General features: G+C 42.7%; 3 protein-coding genes across 3 annotated transcripts; all 3 read left to right on the forward strand.

Moving 5' to 3' along the window:
• Positions 1-1417: 1417 nt before the first annotated feature.
• On the forward strand, positions 1418-2371 carry LOC132583239 (olfactory receptor 11G2-like). Its single transcript, XM_060254908.1, has one exon. It carries the CDS (start codon positions 1418-1420, stop codon positions 2369-2371), a length of 954 nt encoding a protein of 317 aa, XP_060110891.1.
• Positions 2372-5278: 2907 nt separating this feature from the next.
• On the forward strand, positions 5279-14529 carry LOC132583240 (vomeronasal type-2 receptor 26-like). The gene is made up of 4 exons (XM_060254909.1): positions 5279-5569; positions 7500-7727; positions 11916-12042; positions 13628-14529. The coding sequence occupies exons 1-4, from the start codon at positions 5279-5281 to the stop codon at positions 14527-14529; spliced, it is 1548 nt and encodes a 515-aa protein (XP_060110892.1).
• A 5962-nt stretch (positions 14530-20491) lies between these two features.
• On the forward strand, positions 20492-21430 carry LOC132584396 (olfactory receptor 11G2-like). The gene has a single exon (XM_060256267.1). The coding sequence runs from the start codon at positions 20492-20494 to the stop codon at positions 21428-21430; it is 939 nt and encodes a 312-aa protein (XP_060112250.1).
• The last annotated feature ends 2043 nt before the right edge of the window (positions 21431-23473 follow it).

Below are 23473 nucleotides of genomic sequence, written 5' to 3' on the forward strand. Positions count from 1 at the left end.
AGTGTTCCAACCCTTTAATTATTCTAGTTGCCCTTTTCTGGACTTTTTCCAATGCTATAATATCTTTTCTGAGGTGTGGTGACCATAATTGAACACAGTACTCCAAAGGAGGCCGCAGCATCAATTTATAAAAAAGTAAAGGTAGTCCCCTGTGCAAGCACCAGTCGTTTCTGGCTCTGGGGTGATGTTGCTTTCACAGTGTTTTCACGGCAGACATTTTATGGGGTGGTTTTCCATTGCCTTCCCCAGTCTTTTACATTTCCCCCCCAGCAAGCTGGGTACTCATTTTATCAACCTCGGAAGGAATGGAAGACTGAGTAAACCTAAGCCGGCTACCTGAAACCAGCTTCCGCTGGGATTGAATTCAGGTCATGAGCAGAGAGTTCAGACCACAGTACTGCAGCTTTACCACTCTGCGCCACGGGGCTCTTTATCAGTTTATACAGGGGCATTATGATACTGGCTGATTTGTTTTTCATTCCCTTCCTAATAATTCCCAGCATAACATTGGCCTTTCTTATTGCAGTTGCGCAATGTCTCAATATTTTCATATCTTTGTTTATATCTGGTAAGATATATCAAGAGAGAAATTGCAACCTAAGCAGTCTTACACCTATTGTGTATGTTGGGGGGAGCTTCTTCAGGTAATAATGGGGAAAGCATATGTATGTTTTTAGGTGAGGTTGTGTGTCCTCATTTTATCTTTACAATGAATTGGTTTTCCATTATTTGAATTGACACCAGGCCAGCATCCAGGAGCAAGGAGGAGGCAGTGGTCAGGGGAGTGCAGATTCCTGGCTGTATTTAAAGTGCTTTTGTCATTTAGGTTCTGCATTTTGTAGTTCAATAGCATCACTGATCATGGTGTTTTGCAAAATGTAAAAGCCCCTATCTCAATTTGGGACAAGGGAGACATTCAAGAGAGGCAGAGATGGAGATGAACAGGGAAGAATGTCAGTTCCACATGCCTTGCTTGGGCTTCTGGAAACTGTGTTTGGCGTAACAGCTCAGAAACTTATTGCCCTGGGAAGTCAAAACACAATGAGCTGGAAGACACAGCTGAAGGGTCCTCTTTAGCAGGACAGGTAAAGAGGAAGACAACAACAACAAACACAAGCCTCTATTGGCATATATCAGATTATAAATAAGGCAAAAAAAGAGATACAGAAATAACAAAATAAACTGTCATATACAGCTATACATTGGACAATCGATCCTTGATTACCACCCTAAAGAATAAAGCAACCTTTTCAGTTATTTCAGATGAGAAATCATTCAGAAGCCGGCATACCTTTGCAGCATCTGAGCAACTTGTCATATTGAGCAGAACTGGGTCTAGATTTTGAGAGGAAGACAATATTTGCTTTTGCTATGTGATGATGACTATGTCGTCTGATTCCAGATGGAGCTGGGCCAAATGGTCAACGGGACCACAGTGACAGAATTCATTTTGCTGGGATTTGGAGTTGGCCAACAGGAACGGTTCCTGCTTTTCATCTTTTTTGCCATTCTCTACGTGGTCACGTTGGCGGAGAACCTCACTATCATCATACTGGTGGTTCTGGACACCCACTTGTCCCGGCTTCCCATGTACATCCTGCTGAGCAACTTTTCCTTGCTGGAGATTGGTTACGTGAGCACCACTGTGCCCCGGATGATCTTTGATCTGACATCCCCTCAAGGCGTCATCTCTTTCAGGGACTGTTTCCTCCAGTTCTACCTTGTATTTTCTCTTGGTACCTCTGAAGATCTGTTCCTTTTATCCATGGCCTTCGACCGGTACCTGGCCATCTGTCACCCACTGCGCTACGCACAAATTATGTCCCCAGATTTCTGCTTTGCTCTGGTAATTGCTTGTTGGGCCCTTGGCTTCATGGCCTACATCATTCCAGTGACCATGATCTCCAAGTTGTCCTTCTGTGGCCCCAATGTCATTGACCATTTTTTATGTGATGCTGCCCCAATTTTATCCCTGGCTTGCCCACCCCTAGGAATTGCTCCCTTTGTCTGTCAACTGTTTGTTGATACTTTCGTTTTAACCAATGTCTTGTTGATTGTGCTCTCCTACGGCACTGTGATTCTCACCCTGATGAAACCCTCTTTTGAGGGCAGCCGTAGGAAGGCCTTCTCCACCATATCCTACCACCTAATTGTGGTGGCACTTTTCTACGGCTCTGTGGCAGCAATATACATATGTCCTGAAGGAGAAAATCAGGCAGAAGTCACCAAAGCTGTTACGCTCTTCTACACTTCCATTACTCCCTTTTTGAACCCCATGATTTACTGCCTGAGGAATGATCAGGTGAAGGAAGCTCTGGGCAGGTTGAGAAGGAGAAAGGTGTCATTGCTGGGAAGAAACATGACAATATAAAAGGGGCCTGAAGAAGACATCCTATACAAACTAAACTGAGAAGGTATTGTGAAAGCCTATTAATATGGGAGTCTGACTTGATTATCACCCTCTACTTGAAGGAAATGCCTTTCCTGCTACCTTATTTGAGTTTCCAAGGGACATTTAATGGGCTTGTTATAGTTGTCCTCAAATTGTCTATGTAGAATTAATGGCAGGCAGGCCTTTTTTGAGCAGGATTGCGTGGGAACACAGTTCTGGCTGGCTTAGTGCCAGGGTTGTGACCTAATATGCAAATGAGTTCCTGCTGTGCTTTTTGTGCAAAACAATGGTGATGCCAGGGGGTGTGGTCTAATATGGAAATAGGTCCATGCTGGGCTTTTTCTACCAAAAAAAACGTGATTACAGGTATTAGCATATTTGTGTAAGACAAGTCATTGATAAAGATGTAAATAGTTGCACTTTAATTAAAATGAAATGGAGACAAGATTCTCTGAGAGTATTGACTTGTGTACAATACCCATGATGAACCATATACATTGTTGGATGTATCACTTGCCAGGAGAGTAATGGTCAGATATTGGGAAGCTAACTGGATGCTTAAGACTTCTTAAGAGCATATCTATACCTGAATCATGAACACACACACATACAAAAGAGAAACCTCTGAATGGGGAAGAGGAAAAGATATGCAAAACACCAAAGGTTATAAATGTTTATATGGCAATTAATAATTGATATTACATGTATAAAAAATAACCAAGCAGATGTGAACAATAAAATATATTAACGACTAGTCAAAAAATGTCCATCCTGTATGTCCATCCTGTCTTCTACCATATTTCCTACACCTCCCAATTCAGTACCACCTGAAGATTTAATAAGCATTCTCTCTATTCCTTCATCCAAATCATCCAATAAGGATGCTGAACAAAACAGGCCTCAGGACAGATCCTTGAGGCACTCCACCTGTCACTCCTCTCCAAAAGGGTGAGGAACCATTCACAATCACTCTTTGGGTGCGATCTGTCAACCAGTTACAGACCTACCTACTATTAATAGGATCCAAACCCTATTTTTTAAAATTTATTTACAATATTCTTATTCTTCCTCTTAGGAGTCCTACTCAAGGTGGCTTACAATTTAAAAACACAAAAACCATAGATACATAAATAAATCGCACTGGATTTCCTCTCAAGCTTCATCTTTAGGCCTAGTTTTCCTGTGGTTTCTTGCTTGGAAACAAACATGGTGCCTACTTTCCTTTGTTTATTACTGAGCAGCGAGAAGGGAACGCCTGCAGGCAGATCCAAAACACAGGGTTTTTAACCGTTGGTGCCAATTAATTCCCCCCATTAAGTTTGCTCTTCCCTGTAATTATCAAGATTTATTTTTCATCAGCAAGCTGCAGTGACTCTTAGGATGAGCTCGAGAAGAGTCTAGTCTTTTGGTGGTTATAAGAAGAAAATGCCCTTCTGCCCTTCAAAGTTGGGAAGGTGGTGTAATGATTAATCCCTCTTATATTACTTCCCATTCTATCGGGCTGCCTTTATGTCAGGTATTGGTAGCCCCTGATGTCCCTCTGAGGGATGTATTTCAAGCCACTTGATTCTCAATTTAGGGTGATTGTTTCCCCTTTTGTAACCCTCTTGTCAATCAGGCACCATACACAGCAGCTTGTTGACAGCCACTTTGCAGCCAGAATGTTGGTGCTACTGGTGTTGCCGCTTCTCTTTACTCCCGTGGCATTTGAAGCTTTCATTCCCTGCTCTGAGACCGATGCTCTCCTTGTTCCCCATGAGTGGTATCAGTCTGGGGATCTCCTCATTGGTGGGATTATGTCTCAGATGACTTTTTTTACTTCCAAGTATTCTTTCAGGAGACGTCCACTGAAAGACATCATCTCTGGTACAAAGTAAGGAAGCTTTTGTGATTAACTCACTCAGGCTTCTTAAGGATTTTCAGAGAATTTAGAGGTTTGTTAGGGAGCAATCTCGGATCAAGTAGTGACAGTTGAGGGAGTATTAAAGAGTCACAAAGCAGTTCTATGAGAGATCTCAACTGAACACTTGACAAGAGTCTTTGAGGGGGCACGTGTACGACAATTTCTCAAGGGACAAAAGAAACAAAAACAATGAACAAATTTTAGAACAACAACAAAAAAGAAAGTAGAGATTCCACATAGCATCTGGTAAAGGGTGCCATTGTGTTGGTGGCTCACAAATATTAATTTGGTTTAAGAAGAAGAAGAATTGCAGATTTATACCCCACCCTTCTCTCTGAATCAGAGACTCAGAGCAGCTTACAATCTCCTATACCCTCTCTCCCCACAACAAACACCCTGTGAGGTGGGTGGGACTGAGAGGGCTCTCACAGCAGTTGCCCTTTCAAGGACAACCTCTGCCAGGGCTAATCCAAGGCCATTCCAGCAGGTGCAAGTGGAGGAGTGGGGAATCAAACCCGGTTCTCCCAGATAAGAGTCCACGTACTGAACCATTACACCAGACTGGCTCCAGGGTGAGTTACATTAATATTAATTCTGCTTAAGAGGGAGCCAGTGTGGTTAAGAGGGAGCCAGAGGGTTAAGAGTGGCAGCCTGTAATCGGGAGAACCAAGTTTGGCTCCTCACTCCTCCTCCACATGAAGTCAGCTGAGTGACTTTGGGTCAGCCATAGTTCTCTCAACTCTCTCAATCCCACCTGCCTCACAGAGTGTCTGTTGCAGGGAGAGGAAGGGAAGGAGATTGTAAGCTGCTTTGAGACTCCTTCAGTTAGAAAAAAGCTGGTTTAACAACTCTCCTTTCTGAAACACACACAAATAAAAGGTTAATTTTACAGACAGGGAAATGAAATAATGAGAGCCCAGAAGGACTAGAACTGTGATAAGATTACCTCATGCCATGCCATGTTATGAAATTCTACTTGCAGAATGGTGACAAAGTTCTATCAGCACAGTCTTGCCTTGACATTTGCTGTAAATGAGATTAACACGAATCCTAAAATTTTGCCCAACATCACCCTTGGATTTCACATCTATGACAGCTACGTTCATGAAAGGATGACATATCGTACCACTCTGGACCTCCTCTTCAGATCACACAGATTAGTTCCTAACTACAAGTGTTCAACCTCAAAGAAACTAATTTCTGTGATTGGAGGACTTGGATCTGGTATCTCCAATTGTATTTCAGGCATCTTAAGTCTCTACAAAATTCCACAGGTAGGACCTGAATTGGCTAGATTTTTAACTCCTGTATACATTGTTCTCTTATTACTGCCTTCTCATACTAGTTTTGTGGTTCGGAAACATGATGATCTGTGATTAGATACTTTAATGCATACAATGTATAATATGGAATGTACATAGTTATTCAGTTAGGCAGTAGGGACAAGAAACAGAGGGCAGAATCAGATACTTCCCTGTACACATTTCTCAGAAATGCCATGTTATTTCAAAATTTCAGTTTGTAGAACACCCACCAAACTAGCACTGCAGATTACAATCTGGATTTGAGACTGATGAACAGCCTTGAAGAGAAGTCAGAATACAGATCGGGGCACTCCTTTTAATCCAACTCTAAAATATTCTAAACATTTCTTTTAGTTCCCATATGGGTCCTTTGCTCCAGAACAGAGGAAAACAGTGCAGTTTCCCTTTTCTTACCACATGGCCACTGAAGAAACCCAACAGTACATGGGTATTATCTGGTTACTCAAGCATTTTGGATGGACATGGGTTGGACTCTTTACGGTGGATGGTGACAGTGGAGAAAATTTCTTGAAGGCCCTGGAACCGTTACTTTCCCAGCATGGAATCTGTCTGGCCTTCTTACAACAAATGCCACAAAAAATGCGTCTCAATGACTGGATTGAAATTAATAACATGCTCTCAAAGTTCTCTGTATTTCTTAAATCAAGCAATGCCAATATATATGTTGTCTATGGAGATTCTCAGACCATGAGATTCCTGTTAACAATTTGTGGACATAAGGAATTCACATCTTTTGGGAAGGTGTGGATTACAACAAGCGAGGTTGATTTTGCTTTATCAGAATATGAGAGGCATTTAGATCTGACCATTTTCCATGGAACTATTTTATTGACCATTCATTCCCAGGAACATCTAGGGTTTGAGAAATTTCTTCAGGTGATGAAACCTTTCCAAACCGTAGAAGATGGGTTTTTCAAAGACTTTTGGGAGCAAGCATTTAAATGTGTGTTTTCAAGATTTCAAGTGCAAAACAGATGTACAGGAAAGGAGAGACTGGAGAGTCTTCCTGGTCCTGTTTTTGAAATGCACATGACTGGTCACAGCTATGGCATCTACAATGCAGTCCATGCTGTTGCACATGCTTTGCACACAATGTACTCCTCCCGATCAAATGATCAGTCGATTCTGAGAAGCAGAAATAGTGAACTCCATGATGCCCAGCCTTGGCAGGTAACAGGTACATAATGTCTGTCTGGGCAAAAGGAGGCAGATCTCGCTAGCTGGCAATGTAATTTGATCAGTGTACATTGATGCACTTTTAATGCATTTTATCTTTATTGCTTCAATGATTCTCTGTTTTTATATCTGCATTAAGAAATAGTTTTATTGTGTTTTATATTATTGTTACACATCTGGAAACCTGATTTGTTCAAGAGAAAGGCAGGCAGGCAGAGAGAGATGGATGGATAGAGGATTGAGGAAGGAAGGAAGGAAGGAAGGAAGGAAGGAAGGAAGGAAGGAAGGAAGGAAGGAAGGGAGAGAGGGAGGGAGGGAGAGATAGATAGATAGATAGATAGATAGATAGATAGATAGATAGATAGATAGATAGATAGATAGATAGATAGATAGATAGATAGATAGATAGATAGATAGATGATATCTTTACTGCCATGACAGGACTTGTACAATGTTAAAATATCTCTTCCATGAATATCTCATTCTTCACATTATTCATTGATCAATTTTTGTAGGTTCACATATTCTGTTATGTCTGGGATTTAAAAAGGATTTGAAAATATAATATGCCAGCATTTTCAGGATGTGTCTAGCTGGAGCTGTGTGGAAGTGTATTAGCACTAGCATGGAAGGTGTTGCAATTCTCAATAGGAAGAATCAAATACGTTACTACCTTGACATTTCTTGTGTTTCTTCCAATTAGCTCCACCAGTTTCTTCAAGGAATGTCATTTAACAACTCAGCTGGAGAAACCATGTCTTTTGATGAGAACAGGGAAATGGGAGCTGGCTTTGACATCCTCAACATGGTCACCTTTCCAAACAATTCCATCATTAAAATGAAAGTTGGAAGGGTGGATCCTAAGGCTCCTGAAAGTAAAGAAGTCACCCTCGAGGAGGATTTACTCGTGTGGCACAAGGGCTTTAACCAGGTGGGTGTTCTAAAGTAGTTAGGAAGGCAGCTTTGTTCTATGGGCTGGTTATCAGCAGGGATTTTCTTTAAAAAAAAAAGCCCAGCAGGAACTCATTTGCATATTAGGCTACACCCCTGGTGCCAAACTAGCTGTGCGTTCCTGCTAAAAAAAAAAAAAAACTGGTTATTAGGGTAGGAATGACAGTTAACATTCTTTGCTTTATAATGGACACTGTAATGGTCGATCAGCCCATGTAATGAACTCCGTGCCATCAAATACTGAACAGATGCATAAATTTAAGGTGTCAATTGTCTCCACCTCTGTCAACACAGTGATTAATGAGATATCAAGAATGGTTTTATTAATAGATCTTAAAGCACACTTACTGATAATTCAGCAGATACATACTGAAGGGGAAAGCACAAGTTTTGTTCCATGCAATTGTAGCCTCTATGATGCTGGTGATAGAATTTCTGAAATCTAAAGGATTGAGATTCACTGTAAATTATGCAGAGGATGGATTTGCCATCGCCCTAGTTTAATTCAAAGGAAACATGAGGGTCCATTGGCTGTAAAGAAGACAGAGCAGCCAATCAGAGTGCCTAGGGCAGCCCAACCTCAAAATCATCAGGTAATAGAAAAATCAGCAGTGATGTAGATCAGCCATTTATGTAAGTTGAATATTGTTAAATAGGGCTTTATTTGTAGAAGGAACTCTTTTGCATATAGGGTTGCCAAGTCCCCTGTGTCTTCCGGTGGGGGACTTTAGCGCATGCACTTTGCATTATAGCATTGATGCCTACCCAGAAGTGACATCATCGTGTCGGTGACATTGTGCGTGGCCGCTCTAGGTGTTTCCGGGAAAACTCTATGCTTTTCTCAAGCGCTCTAGCCATTTGGAAGGGGAAAACTTTATGGTACCTATTGTACCATAGAGTTTTCTCTCCCAAATGGCTAGAACGTCCGGGGAAAACATAGAGTTTTCCCCAAAACACCTAGAGTGGCCACCACTCAACATCACTGGTATGATGATGTCACTTTCAGGTGGTGTCATTGTGCCAGTGACGTAGGGGGAGGTAACCCGCGCTGGCCCAATGTGGGCCAGCAGGTTGGGAACCTCCCAGGTGGGGAAACCTCCACCTGGACCGGGGGCTTGGCAACCCTATTTGCATATTAGGCCACACACCCCTGATGTAGCCAATCCTCCAAAAGCTTTAAAAGAGAAAGGTAATCCCCTTTGCAAGCACCAGTCATTTCTAACTCAGGGCTCCTATTACAGGGTCTACTGTAAGCTCTTGGAGGATTGGCGACATCAGGGGTGTGTGGCATATGCAAAGGAGTTCCTGCTACCAAAAAAGCCCTACTGTTAAATAATTAAACTAGTTGGTGTCTCATGTCTTCATCTGGGGGATGCTGGGGCAAATATCTAAGTACCAGGACTTGGTTCTAATGATGTGATCCTAAGCAAAATGACTACTTTTAAAGACCATTGACTTAAATGGATCTAGAAGTTTTGTCTCTGTTCAAGATTACATCATAAGTCTCCAAAACTTTGTAAAGTTGAACACAACTTCCTTGTATATCTGGATAAAAGAAACAAGGGAGAAACTAAGCATTCTAAAAGAGCATGCCATTTTATCCCTTCCCTGGATAGCCCTGGGAAGCCCAATCTCATTTGATCTCACCCAAAGGGTGATGAACACATGAAATTCACTGCCACAGGAGATGGCAGCAGCTACAAGCATAGACAGCTTCAAGAGGGAATTGGATCAACATATGGAGCAGAGATCCATCAGTGGCTATTAGCCACAGTGTATTGCTGGAACTCTCTGTCTGGGGCAGTGATACTCTGTATTCTTGGTGCTTGAAGGGAGGCACAGTGGGAGGCTTCTAGTAGTCTTGGCCCCAATGGTGGACCTCCTAATGACACTTTTTGGCCACTGTGTGACCCAGAGTGTTGGACTGGATGGGCCACTGGCCTGATCCAATATGGCTTCTCTTATGTTCTCAGAAGCTAAGCAGGGGCAGCTCTGGTTAATACTTGGACAGGAGACCACCAAGGAATTGAGGAAGACTCAGCATGGGTTCTGTAAGGGAAGATCCTGCCTCACTAATCCGTTACAGTTCTTTGAGGGTGTGAACAAACATGTGGACAAAGGAAACCCAATAGATGTTGTTTACCTTGACTTCCAGAAAGCTTTTGATAAAGTTCCTCATCAAAGACTCCTTAGAAAGCTTGAGAGTCATGGAATAAAAGGACAGGTCCTCTTGTAGATCAAAAACTAGCTAATTAATAGGAAGCAGAGCGTGAGTATAAATGGGCAGTCTTCCCAGTGGAGGACAGTAAGCAATGGGGTGCCACAGGGTTCAGTACTGGATCCTGTGCTCTTTAAGTTGTTCATTAATGATCTGAAGTTGGGAGTAAGCAGTGAAGTGGCCAAGTTTGCAGATGACACTAAATTGTTCAGGGTGGTGAGAACCAGAGAAGATTGTGAGGCACTCCAAAGTGATCTGTTGAGGCTGGGTGAGTGGGTGTCAACGTGGCAGATGAGGTTCAATGTGGCCAAGTGCAAAGTAATGCACAATGGGGCCAAGAATCCCAGCTACAAATACAAGTTGATGGGTTGTGAACTGGCAGAGACTGACCAAGAGGTCGTGGTAGATAACTCACTGAAAATGTCAAGACAGTGTGCGATTGCAATAAAAAAGGCCAACACCATGCTGGGAATTATTAGGAAGGGAATTGAAAACAAATCAGCCAGTATCATAATGCCCCTGTATAAATCAATGATGCGGTCTCATTTGGAATACTGTGTACAATTCTGGTCACCACACCTCAAAAAGGATATTATAGCATTGGAAAAAGTGCAGAAAAGGGCAACTAGAATGATTAAAGGTTTGGAACACTTTCCCTATGAAGAAAGGTTAAAACACTTGGGGCTCTTTAGCTTGGAGAAACGTCAACTGCGGGGTGACATGATAGAGGTTTACAAGATTATGCATGGGATGAAGAGACTATGATTTAGAAGATTTTAAAAGGGAGTGGAAATATTTAGAAGTTATGTAGAAGATGAGTGGAAAGTAAAAGGACTTTGGATAATTTTTGATAATGATTAAACTTTAGAAGAAAGAAGAATATTAATTTTAGTTCTTAGTAATTAAGGGTACCTTTTAATGTTAGTATTTTGAGTAAATAACACTGGCGGGGGTCAAGTAACGAGGGGAGGGATGATTAGAAAGAAGCATATGGGGTAGATGAAAAGAAGTTATTAATGGAAATTGTTACCCTATGTTATCAATAAAATTGTTTAAACATAAGATTATGCCTGGGATGGAGAAAGTATAGAAAGAAGTACTTTTCTCCCTTTCTCACAGTACAAGAACTCGTGGGCATTCGATGAAATTGCTGAGCAGACAGGTTAAAACGGATTAAAGGAAGTACTTCTTCACCCAAAGGGTGATTAACATGAGGAATTCACTGCCACAGGAGGTGGTGGCAGCTACAAACATAGCCACCTTCAAGAGGGGTTTAGATAAAAATATGGAGCAGAGGTCCATCAGTGGCTATTAGCCACAGTGTGTGTGTGTGTGTATTTTGGTCACTGTGTGATACAGAGTGTTGGACTGGATGGGCCACTGGCCTGATCCAACATGGCTTCTTTTCTGTTCTTATGTGACACAGAGTGTTGGACTGGATGGGCCATTGGCCTGATCCAACATGGCTTCTCTTCTGTTCTTATGTGACACAGAGTGTTGGACTGGATGGGCCACTGGCCTGATCCAACATGGCTTCTCTTCTGTTCTTATGTGACACAGAGTGTTGGACTGGATGGGCCACTGGCCTGATCCAACATGACTTCTCTTATGTTCTTATGTTCTCAGAAGCTAAGCAGGGGCAGCTCTGATTAATACTTGGACGGGAGACCACCAAGGAATACCAGGGTTGCTATGCAGAGGCAGGCACTGGCAACCCATCTCTGAATGTCTCTTGCCTTGAAAACCCTGCATGCTCGCCCGAAGTTAGCTGGGATTTGATGCCAGAAAAAGTCATGTTATTGGGATTCAAAGCAAGGCTTTTTCCTTGTCTCGTTGGTAATCTGTTCTTGTTCTCCATCTAACAATGTTTTTGCATTTAATGTCTGTCTGTTGCTATGAACATTTATTGCATTCGAAGGTTCCACAGGATTCTGTCTTCTTCCTGGATAGAAACTGCCTGTTTCGAGATGTAGCGATGCCTGTCAGCCTGGTTATCAGAAAAGAAAGAAAGAAGGGGAGCCCTTTTGCTGCTATGAATGTGCTCCTTGCCCAGAAGGGAAAGTTTCATTCCAGAAAGGCAAGTGACTGTGACTTCCCCAAGACTTAAGAGAACCCATGTGGCCAAAAAAAACAAGTGCCATCAAGAAGTCCACCAGTGGGGCTAGAAGCCCTCCCACTGTGCCCCCCTGCAAGCACACTTAAATACACACATCCCCTGGGATTAAAAACAGATGGCACAGAAGTCAGGACCGACCCTAGGCTGTCTGGCACCCTAGGGAAGGCTAACATCTGGCGCCCTCTCCTCACACATTAACATCCCTGAGTCACAGGGAAGGGCACCCAATTTGGTGCCCCAGAAGGCAGGCACCCTAGGCAATTGCCTAGCTTGTCTAGTGGTCGGCCCTGACTGAGGTACAAGTAACCATTTGGGGACAGTTGATACAATGCATGCACCTGCTAGGCAGGAAAAACACCCGAGTTCAGTCCCTGACATTCCCAATTAAAATCCGGTTCCACTTCAGGGTTTTAGTACTGACATATGAGCCCTGAAGGCAGCTGCGATCCGCCAACCAACATCTGGTTATCCCTGGCCCAAAGGACGTCCGTCTCGCCTCGACCTTTTCAGCCCTCGCCCCATCCTGGTGGAATCAGCTCCCAGTAGAGATACAGACCCTACCGGATTTGTTACCTTTCCGTAGGGACTGTAAGATGGAGTTGTTCCGCCAGGCCTTTGGTTGAGATGGGTTGGCGCCCTTTGCTTTATTGCCTATACCATTGGCTATCCTCCCCCACAGTGATCTGTTAATGAATGATTGTATCTGGGCCACTGATTATACTCCAACCTTCACTATGAGCCCGCCCTCCTTTGTTATACTGTACTGTGCTGTGTTGCTGTTTTAATTGTATTTTATTGGTGTTATTCTATTGTATTTGCTTGGTTCTATTTCAATGTAATCCGCCCTGAGCCCGCCTGGGAAAGGGGGGGAATATAAATTAACCTAAATAAATAAATATCTCAGTCAACACATCTGAGAAAAATTACTTGACCTTCACAAACAATTCGATAACAGTAAAATGCCTCTTAGGAGATGCTCCTTAGTATAGGGATCCCTAAATTTTTGAGCCTGTTGATACTATTGGAATTCTGGCCTAGGGTCGTGGGAAACACTGATAAACAGCAGCAGCAGCAGTGGAGGGGGAGGAGGAAGAAGAGGTTGGATTTATACTCCATCCTTCGCTACCTGAAGGCGTCTCAGAGAGGCTTACAATCTCCTTTCCCTTCCCACAACAGACATACTATGAGGTAGGTGGGGATGAGAGAGCTCTGACACAAATGGCTCTTCAACAGCCTCGGACAGAGTTATGACTGACCCATGGTCTATACCAGCAGGTGCAAGTGGAGGAGTGGGGAATCAAACCTGGTTCTCCCAGTTAAGAGTCCACACACTTAACCACTACACCAAACTGGGTCTCAAACTGGTGCCAGAAAAGTTCTCAGTGGGTATTATGGCATTCAGGGCAATGGGGACCCCTGCCCAGCACATAACCGTTTGCTGGAATTCAGTATGAAGAATATCTCGCATATTGCAGGGAGTCAGTTGAAATATCCCTTTACTTCCTATGAACTGAAACTGAGATGGTCACTCTTCCTTTTTTTTCAGACATGGATGTCTGTTCTAAATGTCCAGAAGATCAATATCCAAGCATAGACCACGATCAATGTATTCCCAAGAAGATAAACTTTCTCTCCTATGAAGAACCAACGGGGATCTGTTTAGCTTTAGCTGCTGTTTCTTTCTCCATAATCACAGTCCTGATACTAAGAACTTTCATTAAGCACAAAGACACTCCCATTGTCAAAGCCAACAACAAAGATGTCACCTACGCTCTCCTCATTTCTCTCCAGCTCTGCTTTCTCTGTTCTTTCCTCTTCCTTGGAAAACCAAGCATGTTGACCTGCTTACTCCGACAATCTGTTTTTGGCATCATCTTCACAGTAGCAATTTCTTGTGTGTTGGCCAAAACAGTCACTGTGGTTGTCGCTTTCATGGCCACCAAACCAGGGTCCATCGTGAGGAAGTGGGTAGGGAAAAGACTTACAATCTCCATTGTCCTTTTTTGCTCCATGATCCAAATATGTATCTGTACAGTGTGGTTAGGAACCACTCCCCCCTTCCCCCATGTGGACACAAAGTCAATGACGGAAGAGATCATAGCAGAATGCAACGAAGGGTCTTCTGTTATGTTTTATATCGTTCTGGGCTACATGGGTCTTCTGTCCTCCATTAGCTTCGCTGTGGCTTTCTTTGCCCGGAAGTTGCCAGACAGTTTCAACGAGGCCAAATTCATCACCTTCAGCATGATGATGTTTTGTAGTGTTTGGTTGTGTTTTGTCCCAACCTACCTGAGCACCAAAGGGAAATATATGGTTGCCGTGGAGATCTTCTCTATCTTGGCCTCCAGTGCTGGGTTACTGGGTTGTATCTTTTTCCCCAAATGTTTCATGATCGTTCTGAGGCCTGAACTGAACAAAAGAGAACAAGTAATAACAAGAAAACATTAAATAGTCGTTATCCCAGATCTTTTTTTTTTCTTGTGGAACAAAGATAATGTGCCAAATTAGGGACCATATTTGGCTGGAAAGGTAGCATATGTATGTTTTAAGTAAGCAAACAAATAAAAAGAAGTAGTCTAGGACTTCCTTTGGTTTTCGATTTGTAACACTCCTTCTTTCTACTCATATGTTTTAGTATGTAACCACTTATTCAGATTGGGGAAATACAAAGCAGTTTGATACACGTTCAATTTAGGTTGCCAGGTCCGACACAAGAAATATCTGGGGACTTTGGGGGCAGAGCCAAGAGCTCCAAAGGGAGTTCTGGAAGTCACGTTTAAAGGGACAGCACACCTTTTAAATGCCTTCCCTCCATTTGGAAAGAATGAAGGATAGGGGCTAATTGGGGGCTGATAGAATTGGAACCCCTGCTCCAATCTTTTTGAATCCTGGGAGACAAGTTGAGGAGAGGCCCCAGATGCTATGATGAAAATTTAGAGCCGTTACCTCAAAAAATAGCCCCCCCCAGTGCCCCACATACCCACAGATCAATTCTCCATTATACCTTATTGGAATCGGTCTTCAAAGGGTATAACGGAGTGCCCAGCAAACATCCCCACCCCGCAGTTTTCTGATGACCCTGAAGTGGGTGGAGGGCCTCCAAACTGGGGGTTGGCAACCCTCATTCAGTTGCTCTGTTGACAAAACAGATTGAGTGATCAGCTTATGTCTGATCACCTCCTTCAAACATAGTGAGTTCAACTGTCGAATATCTTTCCTGCAAAAATTGCAGCCTCTTTACGTAGAGCCCACTGAAATTTGCAGACGTGTTCTCTATTTCAGTCCCCCAGCCAGGGAAAAATTAAGACACGCTGAGGCCCAGAGTTACTCCAAATTTAAGAAGCCACCTCATTAACATAAACATGCTAGACAGTGTCTGAAAGACTGTTTAGGAAGAAATTTATTTGGTTCGTAGTTTTTTATTCTGCCCTTTCTCTAAGGAGGTCAAGGTGACATAAAAAGTTGCCAACTCTGGGTTGGGGAATTCCTGGAGATTTGGGGTTGGAGCCTGGGGAGGGTGGGGTTTGTGAAGGAGAGGGACTTCAGCAGTAGAGCAGGGTAGTGTAGAGTCCATACTCCAAAGCAGCCATTTTCTTCAGGGGATCTAATGCAAATTGGCTGTAATTTCAAGAGGCTGGCGCCCCTAGTTGTGTGCATTACCCACTCTTTAGTGTAGTGGTTAAGTGTGCAGACTCTTTTCTGGGAGAACCGGGTTTGATTCTCCTCTCCTCCATTTACAGCTGCTGGAATAACCTTGGGTCAGCCATAGCTATCGCAGAAATTGTCCTTGAAAGGGCAGCTGCTGTGAGAGTCCTCTCAGCCCCACCCACCTCACAGGCAATACTCTTTCTAAGCTGTGGAGACTTGTGAGCAAAAATTCTGCTTCATGAGCTACTGGCATTAAAACTGAGAGCTACTGCATGAGTTGGCTTGCTCCGGGGCCATTTTTCCTGAGCTAAGAAAAAAATGTGAGTCAGGAGCTAAAAAGCTGTGAGCTAGCTCATGTTAACTCAAGTTAGATGGAACACTGCTCACAGGGTATCTGTTGTAGGAGGAGAAGATATAGGAGATAATAAGCTGCTCTGAGTCTCTGATTCAGAGAGAAGGGTGGGGTATACATCTGCATTCTTCTTTTTCTTCTCTTTCATTTTATCGTCACAACCATCCTGTAAGGTAGGCTAGGCTGAGAGACAGTTATTAGCCTGAAGTCACCCAGGGAGCTTCATGGCAGAGCAGGGTGAACCATACCTGAGCCTGACACAAACTCTACATCATACTGTGTTGAGTCCTTTCTCGCCTATCTGCCTCTGATGTCAGGAGATTTTAATCACTGTCTGAGAGGAGTCTCAGAACTGGGCCATTTGCTTTCATTCAGACTAATGGCCTGTGGGCAGGTCAGTTGCCACAGAGATGTGTGGTCTAGGCATAGGCCCAAAAGGGTTTGGGAGCTTTGGTGGAAATGTGGGCAGAAAGTCCAGCATAGCTGCCTTAAGAGATGTATTTCACTGGGTTTCCCTGTCCTTCTTTCCCCATTCACCTCCTTATTACAGCTCTCATCCCCTGTGACTTTGATCCATCGTGCAGGTGTCATGATCCTTAGCATAGCCATTTTGGGTGGTTACGGGTGTCTCTTCCTCCTTTCTTCATCAGCAGAAAAGTTGATGAGATACAAATTCAATTCTAGACCCAGGGGTTCCACCTCTCCCGCTTGGAGTCATCAATACTCATGACAACAAAAGACTTGTTAACTGTTTATTCTTCAGTAAGGGAAATTAGTCTCTGAGGAGATCCTGTTTTGATAGGAAGAAGAACTACCCTCCACAGACAAGTTCTCAAGGGTCCTGTATTTCTTGTAATTTTAAGAAGTCTGTTAAGGAACTCTAAAATGGCTTGCAAAAAACCAGATATGAGCACCATAGCAATTTACAATCTGACCTTCCCAAAGCTGTCTTCTCTATCCTCTAACAAGACTACATTTAAGCTCAGAGTAAGACACACACACACCAGATTTCATCACTAGGTTATGTCCTGAGTTGGTTAGAGAGCACTTCACCTTGTACCACAGAGGCACAGAAATGTGGATGATTACCAAAGCAAGAGGGGCCGAGATAAGAAACTCAGAGGAAAGTTTCTTAGAGTGTCATTTCTAAAGAACAGATGGAAGGGTCTTGCAGCATTCTGCATTCCCAGGACACAACAGATGGTTTCACACCACCTTACGCTGGTGTTCTATAGTTACTTAACCTGCTATCCAGAACCTTGCAAGAGAACCTTGGGGTCAATTTTTAGCCATCTGCCTAGTGTTAGCTGATATTTTGGCAAATATTTTTGAACTTTATTAGCCTCATGTCAACCCAACGGGCACTTTGCTAGCAAGTGCAAGTTGGAGATAACACTGATACATTGAGATGGAATTTCATTCTTATTTTGGATCGTGGTTTTTAGGGAAACAAAGAAGACCATGCAGGATTCAAGTCTGGTCTAAGTCATACCATCTATTAGTAAGGACTCACAGTCAATGTTCCCTCTAAGCTGCAGAGTTCTGTGAGCAAAAATCCTACTTTGTGGGCTACTGACATTAAAGTTGTGAGCTACTGCATAAATTAGCGTGCTCTGGTGTCAATTTTCCTAAGCTAAGACAAAAATGTGTGAGCTGGAGCCTAAAAACCTGTGAGCTACCTCACACTAACAGCTTAGAGGAAACACTGCTCACGATCCATCCACACCTCATTGGGTTTTGAACTATAATAATCATTTACCACTCTGTTTTCATGTGGTAACAAGATGATCAGGTCACAAATGACTGCTCTAACGCAGCAATGGTGTGATACCTAATTATGTGTGACTGCAAACTTAGAAAACATATAGACAATGATTATACTCCCAAGCTGGCTTCCTTCTCATGCAAAGGCTATTTTTACATACAGTGGTGCTTCTTTTAACTACAGCTGCATCCTCTATGTGGCATATAAGCCACGCCATATCTGCAGATGTTTTATCCATTCTGAACATGTGAGGAAGCATCATTAGTTTACCATTGAATGCTGGAAGACCAGTGTTGCCGCAGATCAATTCTGTGCCCCAGATGGAACTGGCCAGTCGGACCACAGCAAAGGAAACCTTTCTGCTGGATAAATTGATGCTTTGGTTCTACTTGAGGTAAAGAAAATGGGAATCAGTCCCTGGGCAAAGGAGGCTGAGGTAGGAACCACGGTGGTATGGGTGTGAATAGCACCACCTTCTAGGGAAAAGGTGAGTTTCCACAAACCGGTGTTGATATTCTTTCTAAAATTATAGCCAGAGAGTGAATGGAGGGGGGGGGGGGGGCTGATAGAAAGGATCATGCATAGCATCACACACTGCCAGTCACATTTCTGATCTTTCCTGGTTACTTTGACTCACTTGATCATCATCCCAAAGAATTGCTGTGTGTTAAATTCTTGCAAAAGGAGGAAGGTGGAGCTTGAGAATGGGAGTAGGGTGCAAAGAAAAGCCATGTGAAGAAGCCTGAGGGCCAAGGCAGATGGGGTCATTAGAGAACAAAACAAGGCGTGGGTGCTTGTATTTCAGTGCTAAATGTCTCTGAGCCAAGATAGGGAAGATGGAGAACTTGGCGCCAAATGACAATATAGATACAGTGGGCATTTCAGAAATCCGGAGGAAAAGGGAAAGTCTATCGAACACCATTATTCCTGGATAAAAAGTCTACAGAGAGGACAGGAAGGAACATACTTGGGTGGTGTTGTTCTCTATATCAAATAGGAAGACAGTAATTTTCAACATATACTCACACATCCTCCTTTTTTCACACTCACAATTAGTCAACAGTTGGCTAGTTGGTTTGACTGAGACATAGGATGAGATGAACTACTGGTTCATTGTACCCAAGTATTTTTTAGATTTTTTAAAAAAGTATGCCCTGTTTTCCAATTTTAGTGATTAGTGAATTTATATTTTGTATCTTTGGTTATTTCTAATTGACCACTGCAAGTTCCAGTCTTTTTAAATTGAAATACTCTGTATGCAGCTGTTCTACAACTATGAAATGTATATCCTCTTTAATTATCGTATTATCTTTTGCTCAATCTTAATAAATACTTTTAAAAAAAATTTAAAAGAAGGAATAAGAAGTAATGGTAGTGACCAAAGGGTAGAATGTTGCAATACTGCATGACTTCAGAGAGCCAGTTTGGTGTGGTGGTTAAGTGTGCAGACTCTTATCTGAGAGAACCAGGTTTGATTCCCCATTCCTCCACTTGAAGTTGCTGGAATGGCCTTGGGTCAGCCAAAACTCTCATAGGAGTTGTCCTTGAAAGGACAGCTTCTGTCAGAGCTCTCTCAGTCCCACCTGCCTCACAGGGTGTTTGTTGTGGGGAAGGAAGATAAATGAGATTGTGAGCCACTCTGAGTGGAGGGAGGAATATAAATCCAATGTCTTCGTCTTCTTCAACTATTCTCTCATTGATCCGTGCAAACATATGCTCAGATATTGCCATAGAAGCAAGCTTTTTAGTTATAAATTACTGTGCCCTGGAGCAGTTCATCAATGAGCCAACTAGAGGTGTAGCAAATCTGAACTAGAAGGGGGGCTGGAGATCTGGTGCCAGATGTCAATGTTGGTGCACCAGCTGGGAACACTGGCAACAATACTATCAACTTCAGCATTCAGATCAACAGAAATTTGCCCCCAAGGTCCAAAACAATCCCTTTTGATTTCAAAAGGGAGAGATCTGCTAAAATGAGACAACTAGTCAGAACAAAAATAAACAGAATCACGTTAAGAGAGTCAAATTCTTCCAGAATGCCCAGAAACTAAGCTGATCGAGGCCTGGATAAAATCTATACCTCAAGAAAGGTACCAACAAGTCTAAGGGAATGTCTGCATGGTTAACAACTGCATGGTTAAGTCAAAGAAGCAATAAAAGGCAAAAAAGATTATTTTCCTAGTAAAAGTGAACAGAAAAGGGCACAAGTAAATGTAAGTCGACAGTAAGCAAAAGAAGAATTTGACGAGTGGGTGGTCAAAAATGTTTAGACAAACGATAAGAATTTTTCCAGATATATCAGGTGCAGGAGATTGGCTTAGATTACAGGAATAAAAGGATTGCTAATGAGAAACCAAATGAATTCTTCACAGCTGTATTCAGTGTGTATTCAGGATCTGGAGCACATACCCAGGCCACAGCCACTGTTTTTCTTAAGGATTTCTGAGGAACTGAGTCAAATTGAGGTAACAAAAGGCAAACTCAAAACTAATAAGTCTTCTGGTCCAGTGTCTCAACCTAGCCTAATTAAAGGCACTGTTGTGAGGATAAAATGGAGAGGAGAACTCTACAATCTACACAAAGTTGTGTGGGTGGGCTAAACAGGTGGCAGACAGACTAGTGACATCCGTATTATTTGATTCCAGATGGAGTTGGCCAATGGGACTGGAGTGCAGGAATTCATTCTGATGAGCTTTGGTAGTGGACAACAGAAGCGGCTCCTGCTCCTTGTCTTTTTCACCATTCTCTATGTGCTCACATTGGCTGAGAACATCACCATCATTACACTGGTGTTTTTAGATATCCACTTGTCCAGGCAGCCCATGTACAACTTGCTGAGCAACTTCTCCTGGCTAGAGATTTGTTATGTGAGTACCACAGTGCCCCGGATGCTTTTTGACCTGACGTTCCCTCATGGGATCATCACTTTCCGCTCCTGCTTCCTTCAGTTCTATGTCTTCTTCTCACTGGGCAGCACTGAATGCTTCTTCCTCTCAGCCATGGCCTTGGATCGGTACTTGGCTATCTGCCACCCTCTGCAATACCCACAAATTATGTCCCAAGACTTCTGCTGTTCTCTAATGGTCCTTTGTTGGATCCTTGGCTTTCTGTGGCACATTTTCCCAGTGATTTTGATCTCCAGGTTGTCCTTCTGTGGCCCCAATGTCATTGACCATCTCTTGTGTGATCCTGGACCAATTCTATCCTTGGCCTGCCCGCCACTAGGAATCGCCCCCAAAGTCTGTGAGATTTTTATGAATGTGGTGGTTTTAGGTAATGCTTTCTTTGTTGTGCTGTCCTATAGTGTTGTGATTCTGACCCTACTGAAAGCTTCCTTCCAAGGCAGCCGGAGGAAGGCCTTCTCTACTATATCTTTCCACCTAGTGGTGGTGACACTTTTCTATGGCTCAGTGGCAGCGGTGTATTTAACTCCAGCTGGAGAGAGTCATTCAGCGTTGACTAAAGCAGTGACTGTTTTCTACACAGCTGTTACGCCTTTTCTCAACCCCTTGATCTATTGTTTGAGGAATGATCAGGTGAAGGAGGCACTCCACAGGCTGCTGAGAAGAATGACATCAGTGTAAGATTGCAGAAGCAAAGGAGGAGGAAAAACAAAACATTCAGCTGACCAGGCTAAAAGATAGAATGCATATATTCACCAGTCCTCGGATTCAGTGGTAGCTCACTGGAGCACAGTTCCTGAACCTGAGAGTTCCACCTCCTCCTTCCCAACTTGTCCATTGAATAGTAGGTGCAGCTGCATAACAATCCTGGATGAGCTCCATCACCTATTTTTCTACAAAATGACCCCTGATATTCACTATTGGTCAAGAGAGGCATCTCTTCTCCTTTCATTTTTGTTTTGCATTGCCCGATCAGGGTGCAGAAAAATTAAGCTAGGATTAGTGTGAGCAGCTGTAGAGACAATCTGCCACTAGAACAAAGTTTTCATCTCCCTTTGAAAATGAATTGCAGGTGGTTGTTTTTAAAAAAGAGAGGTATGGTTCTCCTGCAGTTTTTTGGGAGCTAAAGAAACAGCCAAAGAATCTGGGTTCTAGGTCTTCATGTTGATAGACCCTGCATCAACTCTTATCTGGTAGTAGGGAATTATGGTCAAAATTCTGTTCAAGCAAATTACCTTTATGTCTTAGAATTCCCTAAATATCTCAGCATTTACTTTGATCGGTTTCAACATTCTGCCTTCAGCTCAGGTGCAATGCAAATATTTAGGTATCCCTTATTTCTACTGTTTTCTGTTTTTGCCAGCCAAAAACTATGGAAGCAATTGAATATGTATGGAATGCGCTGAATGTATGGAATGCACTGAATGCAATTTAGTATGAATGGAATGCACTGCCACATGAGGTGGTGATGGCTGCCAGTTTAGACAGCTTCAAGCTGTCTAAACTGGCAGCCATCACCACCTCATGTGGCAGTGCATTCCATTGGATAAGCATATGGGGCAGAGGTCCATCAGTGGCTGTTAGCCACAGCATGTTGGTACTCTCTGTCTGGGGTATTCTTGATGCTGGGGGGGGGGGCACAGTGGGAGGGCTTCTAGTGTCCCGGCCCCATTGATGGACTTTCTGATGACACCTGGTTTTTTTGACCACTGTGTAACTATAGAGTGTTGGACTGGATGAGCTATTGGCCTGATTCAACATAACTTCTCTTATGTTCTTACTTCATTGTTCGTTTTATTAGGGTATTTGTTCCCTGTATATTATCCCAATTTTATCTATGTTACCAGGAAAATCTGATAAATGTTATATGTCCACTCTCCTTGTAGATTGCCTTAATTAAATCATACTTAAGGTAGCCAGATTTTGCACTTTAGCTCAGTTGATGAGGAAACAGGTGTTTTAATTCTTTCATTAACTGCCTTGCATTACTAACACTGGCGCTTAACAGGGTTTTTGGTTTTATATGCTGTTACCAATTTAGCTTGGACTCTTAGGTTGGCTGATCTTGGATCATAATAAATAAAACAAAATGAAATCTTCTGCTGGTTTAAGAAATAAAATATAATTGTTTGTTCTTTTATGTGGCAACCTCAATTGTGTGATTTTTGTAGGCTCTATGAAATGCAATTAAAAACTTAGATGCAAAGATCAAATGTTATTGATTTTAAATTAGACCATGGTTGTAGACACTGTGTGCATACAGATGCACACATGTGTACTTGAACCAGGGCAAAACTCTCCCCTCCCCGCACTATTTTGGCATGAAAAACATTTTATATATTTCATCATCTTTAAGATATATCACATTAACATTGTTTTATTTTTTAAAAACCATAAGTTTTATGTTTGATCTGGTCCTCTGAGTAACAGAGAAGGAGCTCATTCCAGAAAAATATCCAAAGCAAATATTTCTGATTAATAAAACTCCCCTACCCTCAGTGACATTAACCAGAAAATGACAAATACAATAGACTGGTTGATAGGTAGTGTGAGGTAATGGTGAAATTGTTGGACAAAGAGTGAGGAGACCTGGATTCAAGTCTCTCTGCTTCCACGCTATTAACTGGATGACATTGGGTCAGTTACCTTCTTTTGCTCTAATTTTCCTTATAGGTTATTGTGAAGATCAAATGGAGGAGAGATGATGGACACTGATGGATTGAC

This window comes from Heteronotia binoei, chromosome 15 (genome assembly GCF_032191835.1).
Source record: "Heteronotia binoei isolate CCM8104 ecotype False Entrance Well chromosome 15, APGP_CSIRO_Hbin_v1, whole genome shotgun sequence".
In the NCBI taxonomy this organism is placed as follows: Eukaryota; Metazoa; Chordata; class Lepidosauria; order Squamata; family Gekkonidae; genus Heteronotia; species Heteronotia binoei.

What these genes read in the sequence shown, in the direction of transcription:
- LOC132583239 (XM_060254908.1), top strand. Translation starts at nt 1,418, where the DNA reads ATGGTCAACGGGACCACAGTGACAGAATTCATTTTGCTGGGATTTGGA.
- LOC132583240 (XM_060254909.1), top strand. Translation starts at nt 5,279, where the DNA reads ATGGTGACAAAGTTCTATCAGCACAGTCTTGCCTTGACATTTGCTGTA. An exon ending in GGCACAAGGGCTTTAACCAG is followed by an intron (nt 7,728 to 11,915) that starts GTGGGTGTTCTA and finishes CTTCCTGGATAG; the next exon opens with AAACTGCCTGTTTCGAGATG. An exon ending in GAAAGTTTCATTCCAGAAAG is followed by an intron (nt 12,043 to 13,627) that starts GCAAGTGACTGT and finishes CTTTTTTTTCAG; the next exon opens with ACATGGATGTCTGTTCTAAA.
- LOC132584396 (XM_060256267.1), top strand. Translation starts at nt 20,492, where the DNA reads ATGGAGTTGGCCAATGGGACTGGAGTGCAGGAATTCATTCTGATGAGC.